General features: G+C 45.9%; 9 protein-coding genes across 9 annotated transcripts; 5 read left to right on the top strand and 4 right to left on the bottom strand.

Annotated features, from left to right (window-relative positions):
- Positions 1–2,433: 2,433 nt before the first annotated feature.
- On the top strand, positions 2,434–5,437 carry PADG_02807 (uncharacterized protein; the record flags this gene model as incomplete). The annotated part of the gene is made up of 7 exons (XM_010759842.1): positions 2,434–2,707; positions 2,781–2,880; positions 2,953–3,211; positions 3,270–3,505; positions 3,562–3,782; positions 3,840–4,466; positions 4,527–5,437. The coding sequence occupies 7 exons, from the start codon at positions 2,434–2,436 to the stop codon at positions 5,435–5,437; spliced, it is 2,628 nt and encodes an 875-aa protein (XP_010758144.1).
- A 390-nt stretch (positions 5,438–5,827) lies between these two features.
- Positions 5,828–9,017, bottom strand: PADG_02806 (exocyst subunit SEC5; the record flags this gene model as incomplete). The annotated part of the gene is made up of 2 exons (XM_010760309.1): positions 5,828–6,535; positions 6,612–9,017. The coding sequence occupies 2 exons, from the start codon at positions 9,015–9,017 to the stop codon at positions 5,828–5,830; spliced, it is 3,114 nt and encodes a 1,037-aa protein (XP_010758611.1).
- A 445-nt stretch (positions 9,018–9,462) lies between these two features.
- On the top strand, positions 9,463–10,980 carry PADG_02805 (isocitrate dehydrogenase [NAD] subunit 2, mitochondrial; the record flags this gene model as incomplete). Its single annotated transcript, XM_010759841.1, has 6 exons — positions 9,463–9,546; positions 9,633–9,698; positions 9,789–9,875; positions 9,952–10,074; positions 10,135–10,854; positions 10,909–10,980. The coding sequence occupies 6 exons, from the start codon at positions 9,463–9,465 to the stop codon at positions 10,978–10,980; spliced, it is 1,152 nt and encodes a 383-aa protein (XP_010758143.1).
- Positions 10,981–11,478: 498 nt separating this feature from the next.
- PADG_02804 (uncharacterized protein) lies at positions 11,479–12,561 on the bottom strand (the record flags this gene model as incomplete). Its single annotated transcript, XM_010759840.1, has 4 exons — positions 11,479–11,798; positions 11,876–12,068; positions 12,147–12,292; positions 12,357–12,561. 4 exons carry the CDS (start codon positions 12,559–12,561, stop codon positions 11,479–11,481), a joined length of 864 nt encoding a protein of 287 aa, XP_010758142.1.
- A 303-nt stretch (positions 12,562–12,864) lies between these two features.
- PADG_02803 (uncharacterized protein) lies at positions 12,865–15,836 on the top strand (the record flags this gene model as incomplete). Its single annotated transcript, XM_010760308.1, has 2 exons — positions 12,865–12,988; positions 13,057–15,836. 2 exons carry the CDS (start codon positions 12,865–12,867, stop codon positions 15,834–15,836), a joined length of 2,904 nt encoding a protein of 967 aa, XP_010758610.1.
- A 769-nt stretch (positions 15,837–16,605) lies between these two features.
- On the bottom strand, positions 16,606–17,283 carry PADG_02802 (uncharacterized protein; the record flags this gene model as incomplete). The annotated part of the gene is made up of 2 exons (XM_010760307.1): positions 16,606–17,081; positions 17,169–17,283. The coding sequence occupies 2 exons, from the start codon at positions 17,281–17,283 to the stop codon at positions 16,606–16,608; spliced, it is 591 nt and encodes a 196-aa protein (XP_010758609.1).
- An 807-nt stretch (positions 17,284–18,090) lies between these two features.
- PADG_02801 (uncharacterized protein) lies at positions 18,091–20,817 on the top strand (the record flags this gene model as incomplete). The annotated part of the gene is made up of 2 exons (XM_010760306.1): positions 18,091–18,360; positions 18,637–20,817. 2 exons carry the CDS (start codon positions 18,091–18,093, stop codon positions 20,815–20,817), a joined length of 2,451 nt encoding a protein of 816 aa, XP_010758608.1.
- A 1,182-nt stretch (positions 20,818–21,999) lies between these two features.
- PADG_02800 (adenylate cyclase-binding protein) lies at positions 22,000–23,799 on the bottom strand (the record flags this gene model as incomplete). Its single annotated transcript, XM_010759839.1, has 4 exons — positions 22,000–22,990; positions 23,052–23,353; positions 23,410–23,665; positions 23,756–23,799. 4 exons carry the CDS (start codon positions 23,797–23,799, stop codon positions 22,000–22,002), a joined length of 1,593 nt encoding a protein of 530 aa, XP_010758141.1.
- A 485-nt stretch (positions 23,800–24,284) lies between these two features.
- Positions 24,285–25,601, top strand: PADG_02799 (uncharacterized protein; the record flags this gene model as incomplete). Its single annotated transcript, XM_010759838.1, has 3 exons — positions 24,285–24,339; positions 24,417–24,677; positions 24,766–25,601. The coding sequence occupies 3 exons, from the start codon at positions 24,285–24,287 to the stop codon at positions 25,599–25,601; spliced, it is 1,152 nt and encodes a 383-aa protein (XP_010758140.1).
- Between the last annotated feature and the right edge of the window lie 128 nt (positions 25,602–25,729).

Here is a 25,729-nt window from a genome sequence, read left to right as displayed (position 1 = left end):
CATTGCAGCCGACAGTAGAGGTTTGATCCCTTTTTTAGTATTTGAACCGAAACTCTATGAAGAGTTAATCTCAAGGGATAGAAATTATATCTGTGTCGACGAAGACATTTCTCGTAGATTATACGGAGATTTCCCTCTGAACATGATGCCGAAGGAAACCTTGGATATGACTTTATGTTTCTAACAAAAATTTAAACCATATCTATCGGCGAAGATGAGAACAGCACTAGCTACCTCGATGCCTAGTACGGGGTAGAGTCAGTTCCGTACTGACGTGAGTGGTCTAGCAGTCCTTGGGTTTCCTGTAAAAATTAAAACCAAAGAACGCCGACCTTTCCAATCCTAGATGGAAGGATGCCAAAGGCCATGTTGCCCCAATGTCATACTTTCATTCTAGAGAGTAGTTGTCCGGTTAGCACGATCTGCGTATTTTAAAATCACCACCCAATATATTAACGGATCGAAAGAAAAGGTAGAACTTATGACTAATTCACGTACAGACCCTCGTGTAAGGGATGTCTGATATCTGTATCTACAATGCAGCTACGACGAGGTCGTCACGATGCTGCGTCTCAATATTGCAGAATTGGTATTGCCTCCACTCTAAACAAGCTTTTTCGCCGAGAAGGGATGTGGTTGTTCAGTTACTGCCAACGGTATGCGGCTAGCGGGAAAAGGTTTCACAATCCTTTAAAATATTCTCAAGAGGAGACACAGTACTTTTGTCGTTGTTGTCAGGGCTAAATTCCCGCGACTCCTTTCCGCACCAAAACCGAGCTCTCAAATTCTTTTATCGCCACCGGATGTCGAGTCTTCCGTCCAACTATTTTAGCATAGACCCATCAATTGCGCTCAATCAGCCTCAACAAGCTGAAGATGGTTCACAGTCCTCATTAATTTCACCGCCTCTAGACCTTGCAATCTAGTTTTACAGCAACACCAAAACCCTGACACCAACACCGCTTTTGTGTTTCGGTGCCAGATCAATCAGCAGCTGCAAGTCTGATATGTTCCGGTTGGCAAAGGCGACCTTAGAATCGTTTCCGAGGGTGTATTTCGGCAAAGCGGCAATCGATCCACGTTGAGCAGGACGTATTACCACAAACTCGGGGTACCATAGTGCTGAGATGGTAGGAAAGAGGCCAATGGCGAAACTTCCTGGTTTCACTGGATAACCAGCCTTTGCCTATGAAATAGCTCCATGGATGACATCCACCCTATTCAGCTGGGCTGAAATACAAATTTTCGATTTGCGGGGCTCAAAGAATGATGATGGTGACATTCTTGTAATGCAATGTGTGGCCCTCGTTCGCCGATGAGAACGCTAACCTATCATCATATATCCGCACCCAGCTGAGCAACCGTTAACTGATGATGTCTTATAAACAGCTGATAGAGCTGAAATGCGGGTTGGATCTGCCCCTGCTTAGTCATCGATTCTGAGCCACAAATAGTTATTACTTCGATTCCAGTCAAGTTTCAGTTCTACCACCATCGAAATCCCAAGTCTGCTGTCAACTTTTTCTAAGTGAAGCTATCCGAGACTTGTTCAGGTTCACTATGTTCAACCAACCAGTGATGTTGAATGCTTGTATCATTCGAGCCCTTTAACTGCATTGGGTCGTGTTACTCCCATTGTACCAAGGTTAACTGCCCTATCGTGGGGGGCTCAATAGCATTGATGAGTGTTCATTCGAGAGCTGCATTTTCAACTTTTGACTATGAGTTTCCTGATTGATTGTTTTAATGTATGAAATTCTTTGCTCTTCAAATTTGTATATAAGTACAAAAAGAGCATCTCTAATATTTTCGAGGTCATTCCAATCTGATGATGGTCTAAATTGCACCTGATGAATGATGGAAACAGAACGCCACTCTTTCCGGGTTTTGGGCATTGGATCTCAGATGTGCAATCGTGAGTTTTCTGATCAATAATCACGCATCCTGGCGATCCAAGTCTTTCAATCTGCTCTCCATTTGGTGGTACTACCAATTACTGGGTTTGGCATTTATCTGCCCCGTCGACTGCTCTAGATGTCCGGAGATGGTTTCCGCCACTCCATAAACACAACTGTCGCATGCAACCATTCCCTCAACGGCATAATTCTGTGGTTTATGATGCATTTGTGTTTTCATTTCCGCGGAATCATGAGAAGCTGTGCGGCTGTTGACGTACATCACAATTACCGGATTAGCTGCGAAATGTGATTCCAATCTAGATTTCCGGGGTTGATTCTTTGTGCTCCAAAGACACAGTAAGTCGCCGATATTCGGTATGACAACGGGCCCTGCTCGTGGGAATGTCATTTGACAATAAGAACTCTCCGCTCCTCCTTGTTTATGAGAGACCCCTTTTCCATTACTGTGTCCTCTTGTGCCGTCTGAATGAGATTTATTTGATGCAGAAAAATTTTCCTGCAACTCGATGTCGAAATGGCTGCTGTCACTCAACTAGAGAGTTTTCCAGTTATTGCTACAGCAAAAAGTCTTGTTCCTCAAATTTCACAACATCCGGCACGAGCTGAAGCATCAGTCCCATTGACCCACGGTATTCCCCTTCCGCCCCCTACAAACGAACCGACTGAAATTCTTCACCTAGATAGGGATACTCCTGATGAACATGTGCCCAGAGATCCACGCCTTATTCGGCTAACTGGGAAGCACCCCTTCAATGTCGAGGCTCCCTTAACTGCCCTATTTGATGAAGGTACTCTCTTCCTTGAATATTGTTATATACAATATAACAACATATTCCAACCCTCGAACTAATGGCTTCATAGGATTTCTTACCTCCCCTGAGCTTTTTTATGTGAGAAATCATGGATATGTACCGAATGTTCGTCAGGAGGATATCCATTATTGGGAGCTCAGTATTGAAGGGTAAGACAAAGTAAATTATGTATATTGAAACTAGATGTTGCATAACTATTCCTATTGACTGGCTATTGACAGTCTAGTGGAACGTCCAATGATTTTGAAATTCGCACAAATTTTGAATGAGTTCGAACAAATTACTGTCCCCATTACGTTGGTATGCGCTGGAAACAGACGTAAAGAACAGAACCAGGTGAGAAAGTCCCAAGGATTCTCATGGGGAGCTGCTGGAGTATCGACGGCTCTTTTCACGGGTCCATTGATGTCCTCTATCCTGCGACTGGCAAAGCCGCTTCGAACAGCAAGATATGTGTGCATGGAGGGAGCAGATAGACTGGTGAGTTCGGCGATTGATATTAGGTTTGTCTCGACCAACATTGACAATTTCTCCTCAGCCCAACGGATACTATGGTACATCTGTCAAGTTGAACTGGGTAATGGACTCCAACAGAGGGATAATGCTAGCACACAAAATGAATGGAGAGCCACTCCGACCAGATCACGGTCGTCCACTGCGAGCGGTTGTTCCAGGCCAGATTGGCGGACGAAGTGTTAAGTGGTTGAAGAGATTAATTCTAACAGAAAGTCCAAGCGATAACTGGTATCACATATACGATAATCGTGTCTTGCCGTCAGTTTGATCAGGGCCCTCTAGATTTTATAAGTCTCCAGCTGATTTGGCTTTAGCACTTTGGTATATCCAGGAATTTCCGCTAAGGAACCAAAATGGTGGCATGATGAGCGATATGCAATATATGATCTAAATGTCAATTCTGCTGTCGTGTATCCGCAACACGACGAGCGAGCGTCTGTTTGCAACACCTCCACATATACTGCCAGGGGTTATGCTTATGGAGGAGGTGGCCGCAGGATCACAAGAGTTGAAATATCTTTAAATAAGGGGAAGAGTAAGTCCTCTATGTTTTATCGGACGTATTACAGCTAACCTTAGTTTGCCGCAACAGCATGGAAGTTAGCAGTTATTGAATACCCCGAAGACAAGTATCGTGAAGTAGATCAATATCTCTACGGAGGTCAAATCGACATGCAATGGCAGGAAACATGCTATTGCTGGTGTTTTTGGTCCCTTGAAATACCAATGTTCGAGTTAGAAGCTAGCGATGCTATTCTTGTACGAGCAATGGACGAGGCAATGAATATCCAGCCTCGCGATATGTACTGGTCAGTTCTTGGTATGATGAATAACCCTTGGTTCCGCGTGACTATTACCAAAAGTGATGGATATCTGAGGTTTGAGCACCCAACTCAGCCCGCTTCGATCCCTGGTGGCTGGATGGAGCGTGTGAAGAAAAGTGGCGGAGATTTGACAAATGGAAACTGGGGCGAAAGTACAGATGCTAGTGAAGAGCCAAAAGTGATAGAGATTCCTAAAATCAACATGAAAAAGCCCGACCTGAAAAATCTCATCAGCTTGAAGGAGTTGAAAAGACATAAAACTGGACGTCAGCCTTGGTTTGTGGTTGAGGGCCAGGTGTATGATGGTACTACGTTCTTGGATGCACATCCAGGAGGTGCACAGAGTATAATCTCTGTTGCTGGCACTGATGCAACGGGCGAATTTATGGCCATTCGTGAGGTTCCAATTACGACTTAACATATCTTACCACATTTTGCTAACTATCTATACCCAGATAGCGAAACTGCGAAAGCTATGATGTTCGATTTCCATATCGGGACACTAGACATTTCATCACAAGAGGCTCTAAATAACAACCAGGAGGAAGAACCACTGTCAACCTCACGCGATATTTTCCTCGACTCAAGAATCTGGGCTCCTTCAATGCTCGCCGAAAAGGCAGTGGTCTCACCAGACACACGCCGTTTCAGCTTTAAACTCTCCCATGAATCTCAATCCTTGGGTCTTCCCGTTGGCAAACATGTCATGCTCAAAATTGACGACCCTTCCACTAATGAAGCCTTAATTAGAGCGTACACCCCAACGTCCGAAACAAACGCTGTGGGAACCATGGATCTCCTCATAAAACTGTACCCTTCGACTCCTAACTACCCAAACGGTGGCAAAATGACCACGGCAATAGACAAACTCCCTCTAGGCGCAACCGTAAATTTCAAAGGCCCAATTGGAAAATTCGAGTATCTGGGTAAAGGGGAAGTGCTCCTAGGTGGGAAAACGCGCCACGTACAATCTTTCTATATGATTTGTGCTGGAAGCGGCATTACGCCCATCTTCCAAGTGCTTCGTGCTATAATGCAGGACGCAGAAGACCACACTTCATGCGTAGTCCTCGATGGCAATAAGACGGAAGCCGATATCCTTTGCCGTGCAGAACTGGATGAGTTTATGACGCAGCATCCAAAGACCAGATGCCATATTATCCACACCCTGACAGAGCCGTCAGAGTCTTGGCCGGGGCGCAGAGGCCGGATTTCAGAAGATTTACTTAGGGAGTATGTTAACGTTGATGTGAAGAAGAACAAAGAATCCGTGGTGCTTATATGTGGACCTGAAGCTCTAGCAGATACTGTGAGAAAAATATTGTTGGGCATGGGCTGGAATGAGTCAGATTTGGTATTTTTCTGAGGAAATGAAGAATGAAGGGGCGCGAGCGATGATGTCTCCCAGTTCAAAAGTGACTCTAGCTAGTGGAAATAGATATCTAAACAGAAGGTTGTATGGTTGTTTAACGTTAATGCATTGAGAACCCCATCCAACACCGTTGTTTCACATGTGAAGAAACATCTTGCCATTTTGACGCTCTATAAATCTTCTGGATGCTCAATTGTGAGTTAAATTACTACATTTCCATCACACATATAATTCAGATAAGAAATAACGCTCGGCGTTGTGAAAAAACTATTAAACACTAGCTCTTAAAGGTGATTCAAATATACTATGTTAATGGTAGAATCACGGTTTAAGAATCGCACATACAATTCACAATATCGCCAAAGGAAGATAAGTAAAGTTACATTACTGTTTCTTCCCGCCATTCCTCGCCTTCTTAAAACACGCAAACTCCCCACGAGTCGCTTCCCGTAACCGCTTCAGAACACTCCTCATCTCCCCCAGCTCATCTTGCAATTTAGCCCTAGCATCGTTATTGGTCCGACGATCAAGCTCAAGGTATATCTGGCTTTGAATTTTTGAAGCCTCCTCTGTCGCATACTGGGAGAGCGTCTGCGCGATGAATTCTGTATCAAGGGTTGCTTGCATGAGGGCTGGGAGTGAATATTTGGGTCGCTGCATGAAAGCGTTCAGGAGAGAGGAGGATACCTGGGTTAGAAGGTGTGAAAGTATTTCGTTCGTGAGGGATGATGCGGGAGCGCCTGACGAATTTTGGGAACCCGTTGGTAGAGTTGTAGACACTTCTGTATGCACTAGTACGAGGTTAAGCATCGTTGCATATACATACGGACAGACTTGATCTGGCCGACTCGTTGAAGGGACCCAGTCAGGTGCTGAGATTCCCTCGAGTATCGTCGAATTCAGGGTGGTGGTCATGGGGCGCGTGTACGATTGGAAGAGGCGCGTGTCAATTTGACCGAGAACATCGCGAATTGTTTTAGACTCCTCAGTTAATTTAACAGAGAAAGCGGTTTCGAAATTAGATACCAATTGAGGCACGTAGTCAGTAAGCAGAGCTTTCAGGTTAGAGAGAGTGAGAAGCATTCGAACGTTCTGAAAGGTGAGCAGTTAGTAAAAATAATTTAAATACAGCCAATATTTCGTGCTCCTTTGACATAATAAAACTAACCCTGTTGTTGGAATCAATGCCACTTGAAGGTGAGATAGATGATGAAATATCTAATCCGCCTATGCGGACAACAGGGCCAACCAGGACCCATTCGTTGTCTCCTTCAGTCGTAACTGGATGTTCAGCATTTTCGACAAGCCCGCTTAGTGCTTTGTAGACACTAGTCACAAACTGCGAACGGACCATCTGTAATAGCTTTGCTGGTGGCGGGGTGACGACGTCACCCGCAAGTGATTTCGTCATGGCCTCTGAGATATATAATATCTTTTGCATTCCAGAAAGAACTGCACTTTCGAATGCCACGAAAAGCCCCGGCATTTTAGTCATATCCTTCCGTTCGGGGTCCCGAGTCCAGTCCTCGAGATACTTAATACTCTCGGCATCTTTATTCCATGCAGCACATACCGCCCGGACGGACCGTTCTCGGGTACCGCTGACGAGAAGTTTTAACTTGTCGTATGTACTGCTACCGCTTGATATCGGGCTCATTGCAGCCATCTCGCTCGCAGCTGTTCCTATTAGAATAAGAAATTGACTGAGATAATGGACACCACTAAGCGAATTTGAATAAGGAGGCCAGAACGCGAAGTCCTCCCATGCTTCCCCTTTCCTGGGTGATAGCGGGGGAATATCCTTGGGGTCTATCCTGAAACGAGAGTCCGTTGGGGTTATGCCAGTTAAGGGAGTGTTGGGAGTGGCGGGGAGTGGTGAAAATAAAAGCGAGATATCATCTATAGGAGGGTCCGCAAAAATCGACACAGCACTGTCACGAATGAGATTTACAAGCTCGATGACACCATTTTTCAAATCTTCAACTCCACCAGAGGATAATCGGTGGTGTTTGCGACTTTCACCCTCGAATCCCGCAGGGAGGAGCTTCTGCTTACTACCATCGATAAACGATTTTGTAGTGTCCCAAAACTCAATAACATCTCCAAGGAGGCCACCTTCAAGAGATAGCAGCTTCTTAAGATACGTATGAATACACTCCCATAGTTCCAGAACTGGTTCAGTGTCGAGCAAATCCTGGGAAGTTGCCACGCCGTCGCGGTTAGATAGATGAATATATGGAACAACAGCTTGAGGTGTGGGTTTCTCTCCATTGGCTAGCCGACGCCGAAGGATTTCAATTTCGACTTTTGATCGCTCACAGAAAGCCAGGATTGTGGTTTTCAAATAGTCATACCGTCCAAGAAGCCATACCCAGACCGGATTATCGTCAACCCCAAGTTCAAGCAGCGTACTAATAAGTTCCATGTGCTCTTCAAAGGGTCCATTGAGACTCATAGTAGAAGTATGTGTCGGAACGCTGCTTAGCCGTCGCCACAAATCTCGCTTAAAGGCCTGTATCTGTTTTTCAACATCCATCCACATTCTACCCGTCACGAGGATTAAATGGACTTGCTTGTCGGTTAAGGGTCGCTTTGTGGTTGTAGCCCTGTCTGCAATGAGTTTTGCATCAATCGCATGCCTCCTGGAACGGTTGTATTGATCGATTATCGCATCGTAATCTCGTTGCTTAATTGAACGGACGAGGTTAGACCCAATTTCGTATATCTCACGATGCTGTTCCAGAGTTTCGATGACGGATTTCAAACCATCCTCCCGCTGTCGACCTCCGAGTGCCGGACCCCACACTTCTTCAGCTTTTCCTGAAGCCTCCATCAATGGTACACGTATACCCTTAACCCCGTATTCGCTTTCTTTTGTAAGTGAGTTCTTCTGTAAGCGTTCCGCACTGATCGAACGTACTGCAGCTCCCGTGCTGTAGTTTCTGATGTGAGACCCAGACCTGCTGGTATTGCGCGAATGAGATCGATGTGGTGATTCGTCAGGCTGGGCGCCTTGGTTTCGCATTTCTGTATATACGTTGTCGATAGTCGCCTTCGCGCGGACAAAGCGCTCAAAATTTGACTCGACTAATACCTTCAAAGATGCCGATTTCTGGTCGATTGACCTAGACAAGAAATCGAGGCCTTCTAAGAGCGATTGTGTTGAATCGGATGAGTGCGTTTGAGAGAGGAACAAAGCAGGTGAAAATGTTGTAGACGACAAAAGGTAACGGTTTCGAACGCGAACGTCATCGTCGGCGATGCCACGTTGTTTCAGCATTCTAACCACACTCTCAAAAGACCCCAACGGATCCGGTTCGTCTTTTTGAACTAGATTATCCCTTCCATCCCCAGTCCTTTGAGACCCAGGTACTATGCTTCTGCGATCACTCCCATGCCTCTGTAGGGCGGCATATCTCGATTTGCGTCGTTGGGCGGTCGAGGAGGGGACGCCGGACGGCTGGGATTCTTCACCATCAGAATCATCACTTTCTTCCAGCTCCGCTGGCCATTCCTCTGGGTAAAGAGTGGGAATGTTGTAGTATACAATAACATCGGTATCAAAGGCCGCCATAATAAGGAGTGAGCATCAAATGCAGAGACGGCGAAATGACTTTGAATGAGATAAGATATCCGGAATTGGTCGAAAATACTGTTCAACAAGATAGACATAATTCCCAACCTCCATTCCGCGCCGAGCTCTCCGTTGTCAGTTAGGTCGTGTAAGGACTCCTGTTGATCGTTTAGTTGAAGTTAAGTTAAGGTACAACGTTGCTGGACCTGAGCAAACAGAACAAACAACGGTCGCTTGCTTATCTAAGCCAGAAAGATCTTGCGTGGAATCTTGGTAGCGGAGGGCCGGAATATAAGTCGACGACAACGTAGACTTCCGCGCGGAACACTTCGCATTAGTAGTTTATGATTGCATTCTTCTGCAATTTGTTACCTGCTTTAAACACCTCAATTGCTTATCCCACTTACTGTTACTCCGTTCCTGTTGTCCCACGGTGTTCCGCACAATGTATTCCCTCCGCGCCTTTGCTCCTGCGCGGCAATGCCTACGAAAGCCGGCCGCCCAATTAGTCCGCATGTCCCCATTGAATGTATGTGAACCTGCTTCCCAGGAGTCAACATTCAAATTAAAACATGGCGGAAACAAGAAGTTAATTAATTTGTACATGTAATATAGACTCGTTGCTATTCCATTGCCGCTACGGATAGAATTGCTAAATTCTCTGGCAAGAAGGGCCCCGACGTACGCAATTTCCTCCCCTCCTCGCTGGAATAAAAAATTGCGAACCCGTTGGCCGTGTCTATTCGAAGCTGAGAGTATAATTTTGTGTAGGGCAAATACAAGGTTACATTGATTGAGGGTGACGGTATTGGACCAGAGATCTCACAATCCGTAAAGGATATTTTCGCAGCTGCCAAGGTAAGAAGACGGATGTACCATATCCTTTCACATTTCTGTTTGGTCGCACGACGAGAAATACTGAACCAACAACCAGGTACCAATATCGTGGGAGTCGGTGGACGTCACTCCAATTATTAAAGATGGCAAGACTGCTATTCCAGATGATGCTATTGCAAGCGTCAGGAGAAACTTTGTTGCCCTGAAAGGACCTCTTGCTGTAAGCTTCCTTACTCCAGTGCCATTTCGAAACCGGACAGCTTGTTAAAAGGACTTCCAGACTCCCGTTGGCAAGGGTCATGTTTCCCTCAACCTTACACTCCGCCGTACCTTTAATCTTTTCGCCAATGTCCGACCCTGCCGATCTATTGCCGGTTTCAAGACTCCCTATGATAACGTTCAAACCGTCCTTATCCGTGAGAACACTGAGGGTGAATACTCCGGCATTGAACATGTCGTTGTGGATGGAGTTGTGCAGAGCATTAAGCTCATTACCCGGGAAGCATCGGAACGAGTTCTCCGCTTTGCGTTCCAATATGCCCAGGAGGTAGGAAGAAAGAAGGTCCGCGTTGTGCACAAGGCCACCATCATGAAAATGTCCGATGGTCTTTTCTTACGTACTGCGAGAGATGTGTCCAAGGATTTCCCCGACATCGAATTCGACGAGGAGCTGCTTGATAACACCTGCCTGAAAATCGTCACGGATCCTGTCCCCTACAACGATAAAGTTCTCGTTATGCCCAACCTCTACGGCGACATCTTGTCTGACATGTGCGCTGGTTTGATTGGTGGCCTTGGTCTGACCCCTTCTGGTAACATTGGCGACGAGTGTTCCATCTTCGAAGCTGTTCACGGTTCTGCCCCTGATATTGCTGGCCAACAAAAGGCGAACCCAACAGCATTGCTGTTGAGCAGTGTAATGATGTTGCAGCACATGGGACTTCATGAGCATGCCAACAAGATCCAAAACGCCATCTTCGCCACCCTTGCAGAAGGAATGGTAAGGATCATCACCCTCTGGGCGTCTTTTGTACTTTTGCTAACAGCATATAAGACACTTACTGGCGACCTTGGCGGCAAAGCCAAAACCAGCGAATATGCCGGCGCCATCATCTCGAAGCTGTAATGTATATTATTTCTCGGCTCCTGCCCCCGTTTCTATTACAAATTCGCCGTTAATTTTTTCGCAACCAAACCTCCCACACTTCCAACTAGGCACAGGTGACCATAGAGTAGGTATGCTTTGGTGGAGTTTTCATTTGTTTTGTGCGATTATTACATGAATTTAGCCCATGTTCATTTTTCTCTCCTGCAACTCCACGTTTTAATGTACAAAAGTATGGTCTTTATGACTTCACGTATATAAAGATGCGGGATCCTTGTTGATATTTCCTTGGCATTTAAAATGTATAAAACAAAATATAAATGGTATTATTAGACTCCTCCTGTGGAATATTTACAACTTCATACAAGTTCACTTAAATCATTATCATGCAATCTTCTCTTGGTTGGATTTGCTTTCCCGGTTGTTTTTACTGGTTATTTCAGCATCTAATTCCTAAGATCCCGGAAGTTGCACCAGTAGTCAACTCTGATAGCAGCTTCGTTCGGTGAAAGAACCCTGCTACCGTCGCCTACCACGTTTAGTGGCCCCTCGCGTTGTCTTCTTCGCCTTTCCACGAGTTGGCTGTGTCCTAGTTGATCTTGCGGGTGCTGTATCTGTTTCTTCCCCTTCACCTGTCTCTGTCCCCTCATCTTCAACGTCCTCCTCCCCACCTTCCTCCCCAGTATCCTCTTCTTTAGCGGGGCTGGCTTTATTATTCTGTCGACCTTTTCCATTCTCCACTTCAGCATGTAACCGAGACGACCTTGTGCCTCGGGTTGTGGCGCGGGTGCTGCGGTTTCCCCGCCGACCGCGAGAAGGTACAGGTGAAGATCTCGGTTCTGGTAGCCAGTTCATGTTCTTAGTACCTCGTTTGTCTTATTTAAATTCCATAATTGGATATTTCATTGCATCTCACCATCTGTGTCTGCAGCAGTGCTGGCTCTTCTCGATCCTCCAGTTAGACTCATAGGAGGAGATGCCGTCCCTTCCGGAGCAAGCCTCCTCTCGAACATCATCTCCCCATATTCATCGACCGGGAGCTGAAATGGACAATAGGGCTCTTGTGCTGGTTCCAATTCGCCAGATGTATCTGTAGCAAAGGAGGCCTCCTGAAAAGGAAAAGGAATTAGCGACCCCATTAGTTCACTATCTACCAGCAAATGACGGCCCGCGATTCAATGACTAACCCTCTCATCCAGTCCCACGAGATTGTACAGCGATTCCAACTTCTTCCATATGCCAGGTATTCGACTATGTTGGTCACTTGGAGCTGCATAACCTTGGCTCGCTAGATGATCCCAGATAGCGAGCATGCGAAAGTGTTTGTGCATTCCTGCGATTGTTAGGTCGGTGGTCAGCTGGAGCTTTATATGTGCTCCGCAAAAGGCTAAACTTACCAACTGGCTTCCACCGTATGATGCCTTTGAGTAATGATGTTTCCTGATCCTCAGTCCATGGGTCCGTAACTAGGGAGTCAGTCTCGGCCTCAGGCTTCGATGCAGTCTCCGGTTGCGCCGGAGTTGTCGGTGTTTGTTGGGGATTCTCGGTTTGCGGAGTCGAAGCTCCTTGTGACGAGAGCCTTAACCTCTTCCTGGGAGGCATCTGTAATAATACAACCTCAACACCACAAATTAAATATGGAGAAATGTAGACAATGAATAGATATGAGCTTCAAGCGTGTCTGAGTTGTTGTGTGTTGCTATCCGTCGCAGTTTCCAGCATGAGGCTGGCTCTTTTCAAGGTTGGATTACTGTCAAATAAGGTGCGGCCCGTGCACTTAGCCGTAGGGCGCTAGTCCTATTATAAACTAGTTTTTTCAGCCGCGTTTATCTTCCCCGAACCGTGTCAAACCCAACTCAATTATAAGAGATATGTTGGGTAACTGGAGACAACCAATGGAAAACAATGGAGTTAAGAGATGCAGACGACCCCTTCGTGCTTGCTGTTGAAAAGCTCTGGGAGCCCTCCTACTTCCAGCTTCAAGACGTTCAGCCGCTAAACTCCCTTCCTTGGGATGAAGACTTTCCAGGTGATCCAACACTCCCGCGTACCATATCTCCACACCTCCAACATGTCGTAACTGACCTTTAGCTTTAGATCTTCCCCAGGGTGTCTTTCAGAGCTCCTTAGACTCCTTCGCCAAAAACGACTCTACTGTATACGAACTAAATCTCTTTGGTATTGAACCGCTTAAGTCGGTCGAATCAGACACAACCTCATCCAACGGGGCGAGCCAACCAGATGATGTGGATTCAAACGATACAGAAGAACAAGAAACACATGATGTCGCAGAAATTTGGGCGTTAGATACGATTTTAAAGCCGGTTCCTGAAGGGGTATTCTTGCGATCGTGGGATACATTTCCAAATCATCGTGTTCGACAGGCTGGTCCTATATATCTCAGTGAGGCTGGCCCTCGTGGGTATGACTTAGCCTTGGGATATCGGGCTACAAAATCTGGTCTTGAGGATTCTGGTCGAGTGGCACAAACTGATATCTTCATCACTTCTCTTTTTCGACTGGGCCTAGGTTGGAATTCCATATTTTTTCACTTCAACGAACAAACCCGAGTTTTTGAAAAGGGTATCAGCGATGCGCGCATATCCGGAATCAGCTTGACTGCCATGAATGTTCTGATTGAGGAATTTTTACAATGTGGAACGCGAGTGCGCAAAATAAGAAAATTCATTCTTGCAACTCCTACTCGAGTTAATTTGCCAACTCCGCTCTCCAGCTTAGCGTGTGTCTCCTCCGTACTGCTGCATAGCTTTGAACAGCACGTCTACGAGAGTTTTAAAACTGGTTTATCGCTATTAAGAACTCAAATACTGTTCAGACGTCCCTCATGCCTGCTCGAAGTCCTCGTCGACATCATAGACAGCGCAGAAAATGCACAAACAGACGAAGCTGTAATATCCTCGGTATTCATGCGATGTGATCAGTATTCTCATAAATTTACTTGGCTATCTGACGTTCTTCATGAACTGATGTCCCTTGTGGCTGAATCATGGCTTTTCCTTGTTGAAACATGGATCGGCCTCCGACCAGACCCACAGACCTTGATGGAACTCAATAGGAATGGAAAAGGTTTCATAAACGCCGAGGAAATGAAAATCCAGAATGGCAGAGGGATCGAAGCAAAGCTTGTGGATTACAGCTTTCGTCCAGAAGCGATGCCAATCTTCGTTCCAGAAGGCTATGCGGAATCCATTTTTGAAAGCGGAAAAAGCCTGAGGCTACTCAAAGAATTCCACCCTAATCATCCACTTTCTGTAAAAAGCGGTTCCAGCCGCTCAACAAGCCTTTCACTGCAGTGTGCTTTTACCTGGAAAGATATTGATAAAATCCAGCAAAAAGCAAATGAGTACGAAGCGCAACTTCGAGCTGAAATCCTCCTTTATGATGAAAACAGTGAGCGCAACAATACTCTACATGGGGATATCGATGATGATAACCCGATTCCCAACAAGCTTTATCCAATTGATGGCGTTTTCTCACTTGTCGATATTAATCACAAGAATGGTACGGAAATAATCGCAAACCACGCGTCTTTATCTAACCATCCACTACATATTTTACTTGCTGAGAGCCAGTGTTTTAACACCGAAGAGATTCCTGCTAACAAATTTCTCTTTGGACCACCCTTGGACGCGTCGGTTCACCTCTCATTTGCCCCCGTGATCTCGGCACAAACAAGACTGATCAACTTCTCTTGCCTGCATCTGCTTTTCAAGGGACACAAAATCAAAAAACACCTACAGCTGCAATGGCGATTCCAACTCCTGGGGGACGGTGTCTTCTCATCACGCTTATCCCATGTCCTATTTGATCCGGAGATGCATAGCGGTGAGCGCAAAGCTGGCGTTGCCCGCGGTGGAAGCTCCACAGGTCTTCGCCTAGGCAATCGAGATACCTGGCCACCAGCCAGCTCTGAACTTCGCCTCGTGTTAATGGGTTTGCTATCCGAGAGTTATCACGGCGACACATCTCCTCTCAGTCACAGTACCAGAAGCCAGGCTAGGAATAAAGAACTACCTGGAGGCCTCAGCTTCGCAATCCGTGAGCTGACGGGGGATGAGCTCTTGAAGTGCAAAAATCCCAACTCTATCGAAGCTTTGGATTTCCTCCGCCTTCAGTATCATCCACCATCAATACTTAAAGCCATAATCACTCCTAGAAGTCTCCGCAGATACGACAATATATTTAAGCGCCTTTTGAGACAGATGCGGATGCTTTCGGTCACGCGTAGCCTAATTCGTGACTCGACAGATCGCTCAAATGCCACCGACATGAGCAGAACAATCACTCAAAAATTCCGCATGGAAGCGCACCACTTCGTGCAAACAGTGAGTGACTATTCCTTCCACATTGCCGTGGGAGACACATGGAGCAAGTTCGAAAAAAAAATCGACAAGATCGAAAAGTGCATTGATAAAGGGGATATAGACGGAACCATTGACCATGCTAAAAGCCTGCATCGTCTCCGAGAATTCCATGAAGATGTCCTAGATCAGATCCTCTTCGCCTTATTCATAAGCAAGAAACATATGCAGGCTAGGAAGCTGCTAGACAACATATATGGTACGATTCTCACTTTCGCCCCGATCTCGAAAGCTGCTGCCACTGGCACCTGGGTGGAACGCGATGGCACGAACGCCTCTTACGGTCGGATAGTTCAGCAGCTCTTTTCGGTTTTTAGGAAGCAGGTTTCGGGATTTGTAAAGTTTCTAAGGGCGTTGGATGGGGCCAAGGCGATGAGGTTGAAGGGTAAACGTCAGGATCTTGCGGCGTGGGGGAGCGACGATCGATCAAGTGTTGATACAGATGTTGTCTTTGAGCATCTTCTTCTACGGCTCGATATGAATTGTTTTTATTAGGTAATACATGTTGTACCAGTCGTGAGACACCAAAAATGCTCACAATATTTCACCTACTGTAAAACGGTTGGTCCCAAATAACAACAGGTAGATCAATGACATGACGATATGCTGATCCATTATTTTTATTCCTCTTTCACCAACTTAATACAAGAACTTAAGGAACATAAAACAAGATATTCTTCCATGTTTTAGCATTAATTAGAGATGTAACAGGCTGGTTTCTTGCCTGCACATGCCGTTTATATGAATGTGATGGCGCAGGTTCAAAACTCCTTGAAAGTGCCAATTCATGACAATGTAACATTGCCTATGTACTGATGCCTCTACCATGTAACCCTTTGATTGCAGTATTCATAAGACATGAATTTTTAAGTTTTAAGTTCTTTGAAGCGGACACAACTCTTGCTGGTATATCTCCCAGAAGTATTTGCCTGTTTAACGATGACGAAGAGTAGAGCTGTATCTGAGACTGAGCCACTTAAGTGTTCCCCCTTCATCAATGCCTCCCTGGTATGTGGCGCACACAGGTCGACGCATTTGCGTAACCACTTGAAGCGAGCATATGAAGCCGGCACTTAGGACATATCCATAACATTAACCAATCTGGGGGAATTTGACATTGGACTGCAGTTTCACCTTCCAAGTTGCCTGGTCTGTAAAAGCCTTGGTGAGGAAACCATTGCTTCCAATGGAAAAAAGATAAACCGGTAAATTCGGTGGCCCATATCAACAGGTCATTTCCCTGTACTATATGTATCGCATCTCTCTAAGATTCCTCAATCATCCTCTTAACCCTATCCAATAAAACATTACTTTCCCGCCCGAGTTTTCGCCTTCCAAACTTATCCGGCCTCCGAGCCCTAGCCATTGCCTCACGATCTCGTTGTTTAGCTTCTCTTATTTTCTGCCTATTCTCAATCTCCTCCTTCTTCCTCTTTGCGATTACAATCTCTTTGGTAAACGGCGAAGGCTTTTGTCGACGTTTCCAGCGATTGTGAGGATCTCTTATTCTTCGTTCTGTAGATTGTTGTTCTGTAGATGGAGCATCGAGCATAGCTTGTCTGGAAGGGTGTAACTCTAGCCTGGCTGGCTCTGACTGCTGGATATCTGCATCATTTTCCAGGGTTGATTCTTGGGTATAGCTGGATCTTGAAGCTCCCTTTGCAAGTTCCTCAGCTTTAACTTTTGCATAGGATTTCTTGACCTTGGCCTTGTGAATCAGGTCTCCCTTGATCTTTTGCACTATATGGAGCAAAAAATAGTTAGGTACTGCTTAGTTGTATTCATTACAGAGAATACGTAGGGTGAGAAAAGATGTCCACTGCTAACCTTTTCTTCGATATGTGCCGTCAGGAAGATTGGCAGGACCAACTGAAAACCCCTTTTTAGTTTTGGACGCATTACCATCAGCAGCACCATCCTCTCGCGGTCTCTTAGGGTCCATATTTATTCTCAGATAGATTGTATAGCAGCACGAATAGTCATGGTCAAGGAGGAGATGACGGGGAAAAAAAAAATTTGATTGATGTTATTTTGCCTGATGATTCAGAAACTGCTGTCAAGGGTATGGTTTGTGCAACAACAGAATTTCAATTTCAATAATATTCCAAGGGTCATTGTTGAAATTTCTAAAAAAGAACCATACACTACTGCTATGCAGTGTCTCAGAAGCAAAAGTCAAGAGATATGTGTGTATGTGTTCGAAATATTCAACCGGATTGCAACAATCCATGGGATGTTCTCGACGAGGCCCAGCCCCACATGACTGACTCATCTCGGCACTCGGCGACGTCTTTCCGCAGGGGCCCAGCCAAAACGAGCTAAACCAGTTAGGGTAAGTTACACTCTGCGCTGATGATGTAACTCCGTATGTAATCAGCCGGTAGAAGTTTTACCTTAACCAGCTGGTTTAAGTAAGTTGTTGAATCTGCCAGACCATTGATTCATTGTCTGACGCCCATCCTACCGCCATGGTCCTCCAGGCTCCCAACTACAACCTCATGTCTCTTCTATCCAAGCAGGCCTTTTGCTCCTCCGCCCACCTACATTCTCACCGTAACAGAACTGGCTCGAGTCTGCTGCTTATCTACCCCTAAGTTATCCGCAATCTGCCAACAATAGCCGGCTGCATCCCAATTGTCCACGGCTGTGTCGGTGCCACTTCACTCTGGCTGCGGGGGTTGCCACGTCTATCGCCTGAGGGATGTCGACTTGTCTCCAAATCGGATGACAGAGTCCATCCAAGTGAAATATGCCAATCTTCAAAGATCAAGATCGTGGAGAATCCCAGTATCATCCGTTGTGGTCTGCAAGTCGTATTCCCAACACCCACAATAAAAAACCAAGCGAGACCCCGAAACAAAGGGCAGATAATGATGAGGACGAAGTTATGGTCGGTGCTTCTTCGTGGGAAGCAAATATGGAAAAACACAGCCCGCCAAAGCTTCAAACGAGTGACCGTGAGGAGTTGATACGGAGCATTAAGAAAGGGGAGAGCCCCACCTGGGTTCCTAATCGTTCTGTAAGTCAATATTTGAAATCGGGATATATTTGATCAGAGTCTCGTTCTTCCAGAGTATACTTCCAATCCCAATATGACAGATTCCCGCCATGAAAACATTCAATTTGCAGACATTTTACTGTGCCTTTTAATATATGTATATCTCTCTTTGTCTTGGGACGATTTTGAGCTGGAATTTGCCGTTGATCTGCATCTCTTCAGATACCTCTCTTCCTGAAAGCATCCGTTCCCCTGCTTTTCCCTGTAGAATAAACGACTGACCTCATTATCAAATAGCTGGAAGAATATTTTGCAACCCATGGAGACCCTCCACACTCGAGGCTTGAAGGCCAACTGAACAAGGAAAAAACCCCTCCTCTCCGGCCAGCTGCTGCAATAGAAACACCACCTGAGCAAGACTCCAGAAGTGGGATGACGACCGGATGCCCCTGTGAGATCGAGAGACCCCGCTCAGCGTTGCATTCTGGTGACTTTTGCCAAGGGTCTCCGCAAACTGAGAAACATGAGCTTGGAAAACCCTTCATACAACGTCGCAGTCCTGTTCCTTTTGGTTCTTCACCAGCAACACCTTGGTATATACCTCCAAGCCCACCGTGGCGTGCAAGACAGGGAACCGACTTGATTTTAGCCAAAAGCAGAGAGAGAGAGCCGTCCTTAACATCCTTCTCGTCAAGTTTTGTTCTAAAGGCCCCAACCAGTCCTCTCGTACATCAAGCCAGTAACACAGATCTGGATTTATCTCCAAATATGGAACCCATGGACCTGTCTGATAGCCCCGGAAAAGCTAATCGTTGTCTCACTCTACCCTCAGAAGCATTTTCATCCATCCAATCTTCCCCTTCTAGTTATCCCCGTGGAACCAATGCTCCCAGTCCTTCCCTATCATGGAGAAGAGAGGCAACATTCCCTTACCAAGCACATCAACCCCGAAGGTCTTTAACATCTGCCTACACTCTCCAACCGATATCGTCCCCGCAAACACCTTTTATGTTACGTTCTAGAAGGCCATCCTTCTCCACTGACGTTTCCTCCCCACTACTTCATGCACCTATGGTTGGATCTTATGAAGAATCCATTTTACGAGGGAGAATGTCGACATCGCCGTCTAAGCCTTTGGATTTCACTGCTCAAATCGGCGTTTTTGGGAGGGGAAACTGTAAACCCAGCCTAAAATGTCCTCCACACGTCACTGTGCCGTTTCCTGCCGTCTTTTATAGCTATCCTACATCCGGCGGTGGACGCTCGATTTCAGACGATAGCCCTAGCCCATATGTCGGTGTTATCGATATTGAGAATACACTTCCAAGGGAAAATAAACCCAGTCACCGGAACCGTCGACGTCATGCCAGTCCACTTAAAAATGCGGACAAAGGCCCAGAAGGTGATACTGCAATGTCAGAAGCGCTTACAAGTACCACAGTTCTGCAAGAACGACGTAAGAGAGAGAAGCGGTCCCGAAGGTCACCTTCTCCAAAATCGCCACCTGGAGGATGTTACCGAATTCCCCAACAAGGCCAGTTGCAAATCATTATAAAAAATCCTAACAAAACGGCAGTGAAACTCTTCCTTGTACCTTATGATTTAGAAGGAATGGAACCAGGAACAAAGACCTTTATTCGACAACGAAGTTATTCGGCTGGACCGATTATCGATATGCCGTTGTCCGCAAGAACAAATCTGGGGACCGACAGACCAGAAGCCTCATTGGGTACGGGGGAAGATCCGACTGAGAAACCTATACTAAGATATCTGATCCACCTGAACATATGTTGTCCTTCCCGCGGCCGCTTTTACCTCTATTCTACAATCAGGGTTGTTTTCGCAAACAGAGTTCCGGACGGCAAGGAGAAGTTGCGCAATGAAGTCCAATATCCTGACCCCCAATACAGTCCTTATAAGCCCGTAAAAGATATCGGGATTGGCAGTACCGGCAGTAAATCAGCTGCAGAAAAAGCTTTCAGGCGTAGAAGTTCCGGCTATGGACCGGTTTTACAGACCCCACTCCCAATGAGTACTTTTGACAGTCGTGAACCCAGCCTATATGCCCAATCTCCACCTCTACCACCTTTATCTGCAGTCAACATGAGTCTCCCCGCTCATTCATCCATTAAGACTAGGCCATACAACCGTGATTCTCCCCCCTTTAGGATGGAACACAATACTCTATTTGGCTATCACACATCCTTTCACACCTTGTCTGGACAAATTTCACCTAACCCACCCGATACCCCTCCTATATCATTGGTCTCAAGCAATCATCATGCACCTCCCTCCAACAGCCGAAGTTCGATTCCAGATGCCGATAATGTGTACTGCAAACTCAAGAAGAGAGATGCTGGATATGCTGGCGCGTTTGGGATGTCCACCACTGGCAGCGATGTTGGCGAAGGCTTGTTGGCGAGCAAGTTAAAACACCTAGACGTCATGCTAAAGCAAGATCCGTCGAATGAACAATAACATCTATGCAATATATACTTCCCGACTTCCATCCAACCTATGGTATCTCGTCGAAATATTTCAGGGGCCCTTTTATCAACTCAATAAAAAGGATGATGAAACTGTCACTCTTCTCAATCTTCTCTTCCCACCTGTTTTGATTCGACTGGATTCGAATTTCTACTGTCCTGTGAGCCCCGACATTGATATCGCATCCTGGCTTTTTTCTTATGCTTCTATTGATTTTTTTTTTCCGCGCGGGTAATAGAAAGGCAGGGAGGAAACGGCTTTTTAAATCACATAATTAACTGAACCGCAAATACATTAAGAGGGCCTAATATACATTCTCATTCAAAATGCTCTCTGCTCTCACTGCTCTCACTGCTCTCTCGCGGTTCAGTTTGACTTGACATACTTTCCTTTATATTTTCTTCATGTGTTTCATGAAGTCTCCACTCACTTGGATATTTTTGTAACTACTTTCTAACATAGATATGCATGACTTTTATCATCATTTTGATTTCATATTTGATGCTCAATCAATTATTTTTACTAAACTCATTATAGCAATACTATTCTTGTTCCTATTAAAAAACATTCGAAGATTATGAGTAAATAATAATAAATCAAGAATGAATGGCTAGATATAATTTGCACTGTTTCTCCTATCTCTTCACAAAATAATACTCAAACAGGTATGTTTGAAGTGTATTCAAAATGTTTTTAAAAAGAGCCAACAGATAACTGCAAAACAGCTAGATAACACAGTGGAAAAGTCTAGGGGATCAGAGCTCGCACACCCAAAAGTTTGTTATGTGCATACACATAAGAGACTAAGTAGATAGGTCTAGAATTCCTAGTTCAACTTGACGTAAAGGAATATATGGATACAAAAGTGCAGTAATAAAGTCGACTGATATATATGTTGCTGTTCACGAATATTTTAGCTGTTCCTCCGCCTGACAAATTGTCAGATGGTAGGGAGGATAGAAAAGTATCTTTCTACGTAAATCGCACGATAGATCCGGAGGAGCAGGAAAAGGTCATTGCGATTGACAAATGGATCAGTTGGAGAAGGAAATATAACAACCAACAGAATGTATAAGATGTATAGGCATTGGTTAATCAAACCACAATAGAGAAAATACCTGTTCATTTTCTCGCCAGTCCCTTCCTGCAGTTTCAAACCGACTGATAAGAACTTCATCCAGAATGTTCAACAATTTCACTCACGGCAACTCCATCCTTGATGAAGGTTCGAATTTGCTCGGGCACAGGCAATTCCTTGGAATCGTCGTCCATTGCCTCCTTAGGCGGCACCACGATATTCACATTGGAGCACTTGCTGGTGAATATCTCAGTTGTCAAACTTTCCTCGCTTAGGTATATAGTCGCGCCATCAACCTGATCGAGAAGGATAGTTGGCACAACACCGTCAATCTGCAGCGCAAATTTGGGGGCCTTGACAACGTCAATGCTACTGACAAGAGAGTCAACGATGACGGAGAGGCCGGCACAGTTGTCGATGGATATGGCGTTTGCTTTGCCGTTGACTTTAACGATTGCTTTGTTGCAGTGGGATATTAAGATTGAGTGTGAGAGTTGGGCGGGAATCTCGATGATATCGGCAGGGCTGTCATGGTGTTCAATGTACCATTTGCTACCATCGAGCTGTTTGCGAGCGGGCTTTTTAGCGCGCATACTTTCAGGTTTTGGCTTCTTGCTTGGAACTGGAGATTTGCCACGAGAAGTGGGAGATGTCACGCTACCCATTGAGGTACTGCGTTCTGGGACAATCGAGCCAGCCCGAAGGCTAGGATTTTTATGTGTCATTTCCGACTTGTCAACCTTCCGGAGACTGGAGGTGATAGCGGATCCTTGATTTAATTGATTGAAAACAGCAGACATATCGCCACCTGAGGATTTCTTTGGAGGCAGGGCTTGGCCCGCGGGCGGAGGGGGTGGGGGTGGGGGGGCACCTGCGCCGGCGGGAGGAGGCGGGGGAGGAGGAGGTGGTGGTGGTGGCGAGGCTCCCATTGGTGATCCAGACTGGACCTGTTTCAAAGCCTCCATTACGTCGACTCCATCTCGATTGTTCCAGGTCAAACCTGTGGGGTAGTGATTTTTGATGTAGCTAACAAGGGATTTAAAGATCTGATAATATGCTTGAAGGTAGGCGACATGGGTTTCATCCCTTTAGAACGTTAGAAATTTTTACGCCGAGAGGGAGTGCGGGAATACATATGCCCACTCACTTTCCCTTGTACTGCGTAAGCACTCTGTTTCCATAGAATTCGGCACCCGCTATGCTTTCCCGCACAAATTCCGCTGGCCTGGGTTCAAGAAACCAACCCAAAGCCATGACTCCTTCCGCTACGGCGCTCAGGTGATTGAAGAGAGGAGATTGTCGGTTTGATTCTCGTATGTTGTTGATTTCGGTAGAAGCATTGCGCAAGTCTGTCAGTAGATCTTGAGGCTGCTGCTCTGGTTTCTTGGCTTTTAAAGTGACGTAGATATATGTCCTTTCAGCTTCGAAGGCTTGAAGGACGGTTTTAGCCTATATTTTCCCATTAGTATTATGAAGCTGACAATGCGTGTATCGTCCAATTATACCTGTGCTTCCACTGGTTCTCCTATCTTTTTACTGAGCTCGATAAAGTTCTTCACTTCCTTGTTGATCAGCGCATCGAAGTCTTCGATCTGGCCAGGTGGCGGTTTAACGACAGTGGTGGGAGGAATAGAAGGAGACGCATTGTTTGGAGATGCTATGGAAATTTTTGTTATGGAACCACCAGCAGCAGGGCTGCTTGGATTTGAGCTCTCGAGCGAGGATGCCATATCCTCCAGACGGGAGGTGGCAGCCTCAAGCCTGTCACCGGAGGCTGTCAGTATGTGCTCTCAGGAACAATATCAAAATCCATGTGCATTGACAAAATAGTCCATCAATAGATCGGCCTACCGCTTGATGAGCGTGGTAAAACTGTTCATGTGGTTGGTAGTCATGGTTCATGCTCTGCCAGCTGCCTGATGTTAACCTAGGATGAGGTGGGAGATGGGCGCGAAGGGTGACTTTCCCAACGAAGTATGGGTTAAATAATGGACTATGCTGGAGGCTTAAATGAAATTGCTAAATGAGAGAAAATACAGCTGCCTAAACGTAGGATATCGAGCGCTACCTGGAGCAACTTATCGTTGGGTGGAAAAGGGTAGAGCGGGAAGATGAAGCTGAGACGGTCGACGGGAGAAGTTGATCGAAGTTGATATTGGACGCTGCGGTGCTAAAAGTTGAAGCTCCGAACTGGGCGGTGGCAGTACTTTAGCAACAACAACAACTGCCAAGGCCCAACCAGATAATTGCGATTCCTATGTATTGCTGAAATACCCCCGGCACGTACGCCGCAACACTGAGAGGAGATGGATTAATTTAGATCTCAGATATATAGATACGCATTCATAATTAGACCTGTGCAGAAATATGGCTGCTAATGATGTCGGTCCTCCTTGGCAATATCAATTTTTGCACGTTGGGAATGTTCATTATCGGTGAGTCATCTTCTCTCCCGCAAAACAAGTGTAGATATTGCCCTGTATGTATAGACTTCCTGACACCTAGAATGCAGACGAGATCGAATTTGAAGCTCCTAAACCACCAGTGAAAAACATTATTGGAGGCGCTGGTTCTTATGCAGCTGTTGGGGCGCGAATGGTAGCAGGCAAGGAGCATTCCCGGGTCGTTAGCTGGATCGTCGACACCGGCTCCGACTTTCCTGACGAAATACGCCGCATCATCATATCTTGGGATTCTGCCTGTGTACTGAGGGAGTCTGCTGAAAGGCTAACTACCAGGGCATGGAACGGTTACGGCCCGAATGAGAAAAGGGGTAGGTGAATGGATATAGCCTTTTAATCTTCTTTCAGTGGACAATTCATAGTTGACTGACTACTGCTCCTCTACACAAACATGAAAAGATTTCCGATATCTCACTCCCAAACTTCCCCTGGATCATAACTCCCTCTCGGAATCTCAGGTATTCTCGAAGTCGTTCCACATGGTATGCTCTCCTGCGCGCTGCTGTCAGATTGTCGAAGGAATCCTCCAGAGAAGGGACATACTCCTAAAAAGCAAGAATATCGACCCTTCAACTGTGGGACAACGTCCAGTTTTTGTGTGGGAACCAGTGCCTGATTTATGCCGCGAAGAAGAGCTTCCAATGTTCTACAAGGCTTTGAAACACGTAGACGTGATTAGCCCAAATGACCTCGAATTGGCAAATATGTTTGGTAATACAACATGGAATGAAGAAAATATCAGTGATCGAGCTATAGCTTCCACCATCATCGAATCCGGAATTGGACAAGACGGGAATGGACTGCTCGTGGTGAGAGCTGGAAAGGGCGGTTCCTATGCGTTTGCCAAAAATCTCTCGTTGCATATTCCGGCGCATAATGGAGTGAAGGTGGTAGATCCAACAGGCGCAGGAAACGCCTTTCTTGGAGCCCTGGCTCAAGGACTCGTCGTCAGCATTGACCGACCGCCCATCAGAGTCGTCACCTCCACGCTAGAGAAATCCGAAAAGTGGACCAGAATCTCTGATTCCTGGGGAGGACATGGGCGGATTCCAGCTGCCCTGATTTGTGCCACTGTGGCGGCTAGTTTTGTAATTGAACAAGTAGGGGTGCCTCAAATATCCTGTACCGACCTGGGGGAGGAGCTATGGAATGGTGAAAGCTATACGGAGCGGGTTCGCCTGTACACGCTGCAGTTTGCGAGAAACCTTGTCAAAGCCTCAGAAATGCAAAAGTGAACTTCGATTGTTTGATCGATCGATACTAGTGTGTGTATCTAAACCCACTGATTCAACACCAGCGAAGGAACATATGTATATAATAATGCACAGAGATGTCCACCCCAATAAACTTCCTCGTCACCTTC

Source organism: Paracoccidioides brasiliensis (genome assembly GCF_000150735.1).
Source record: "Paracoccidioides brasiliensis Pb18 unplaced genomic scaffold supercont2.3, whole genome shotgun sequence".
Taxonomy (NCBI): domain Eukaryota; kingdom Fungi; phylum Ascomycota; class Eurotiomycetes; order Onygenales; family Ajellomycetaceae; genus Paracoccidioides; species Paracoccidioides brasiliensis.
This window is presented reverse-complemented; position numbering and strand designations above follow the sequence as displayed.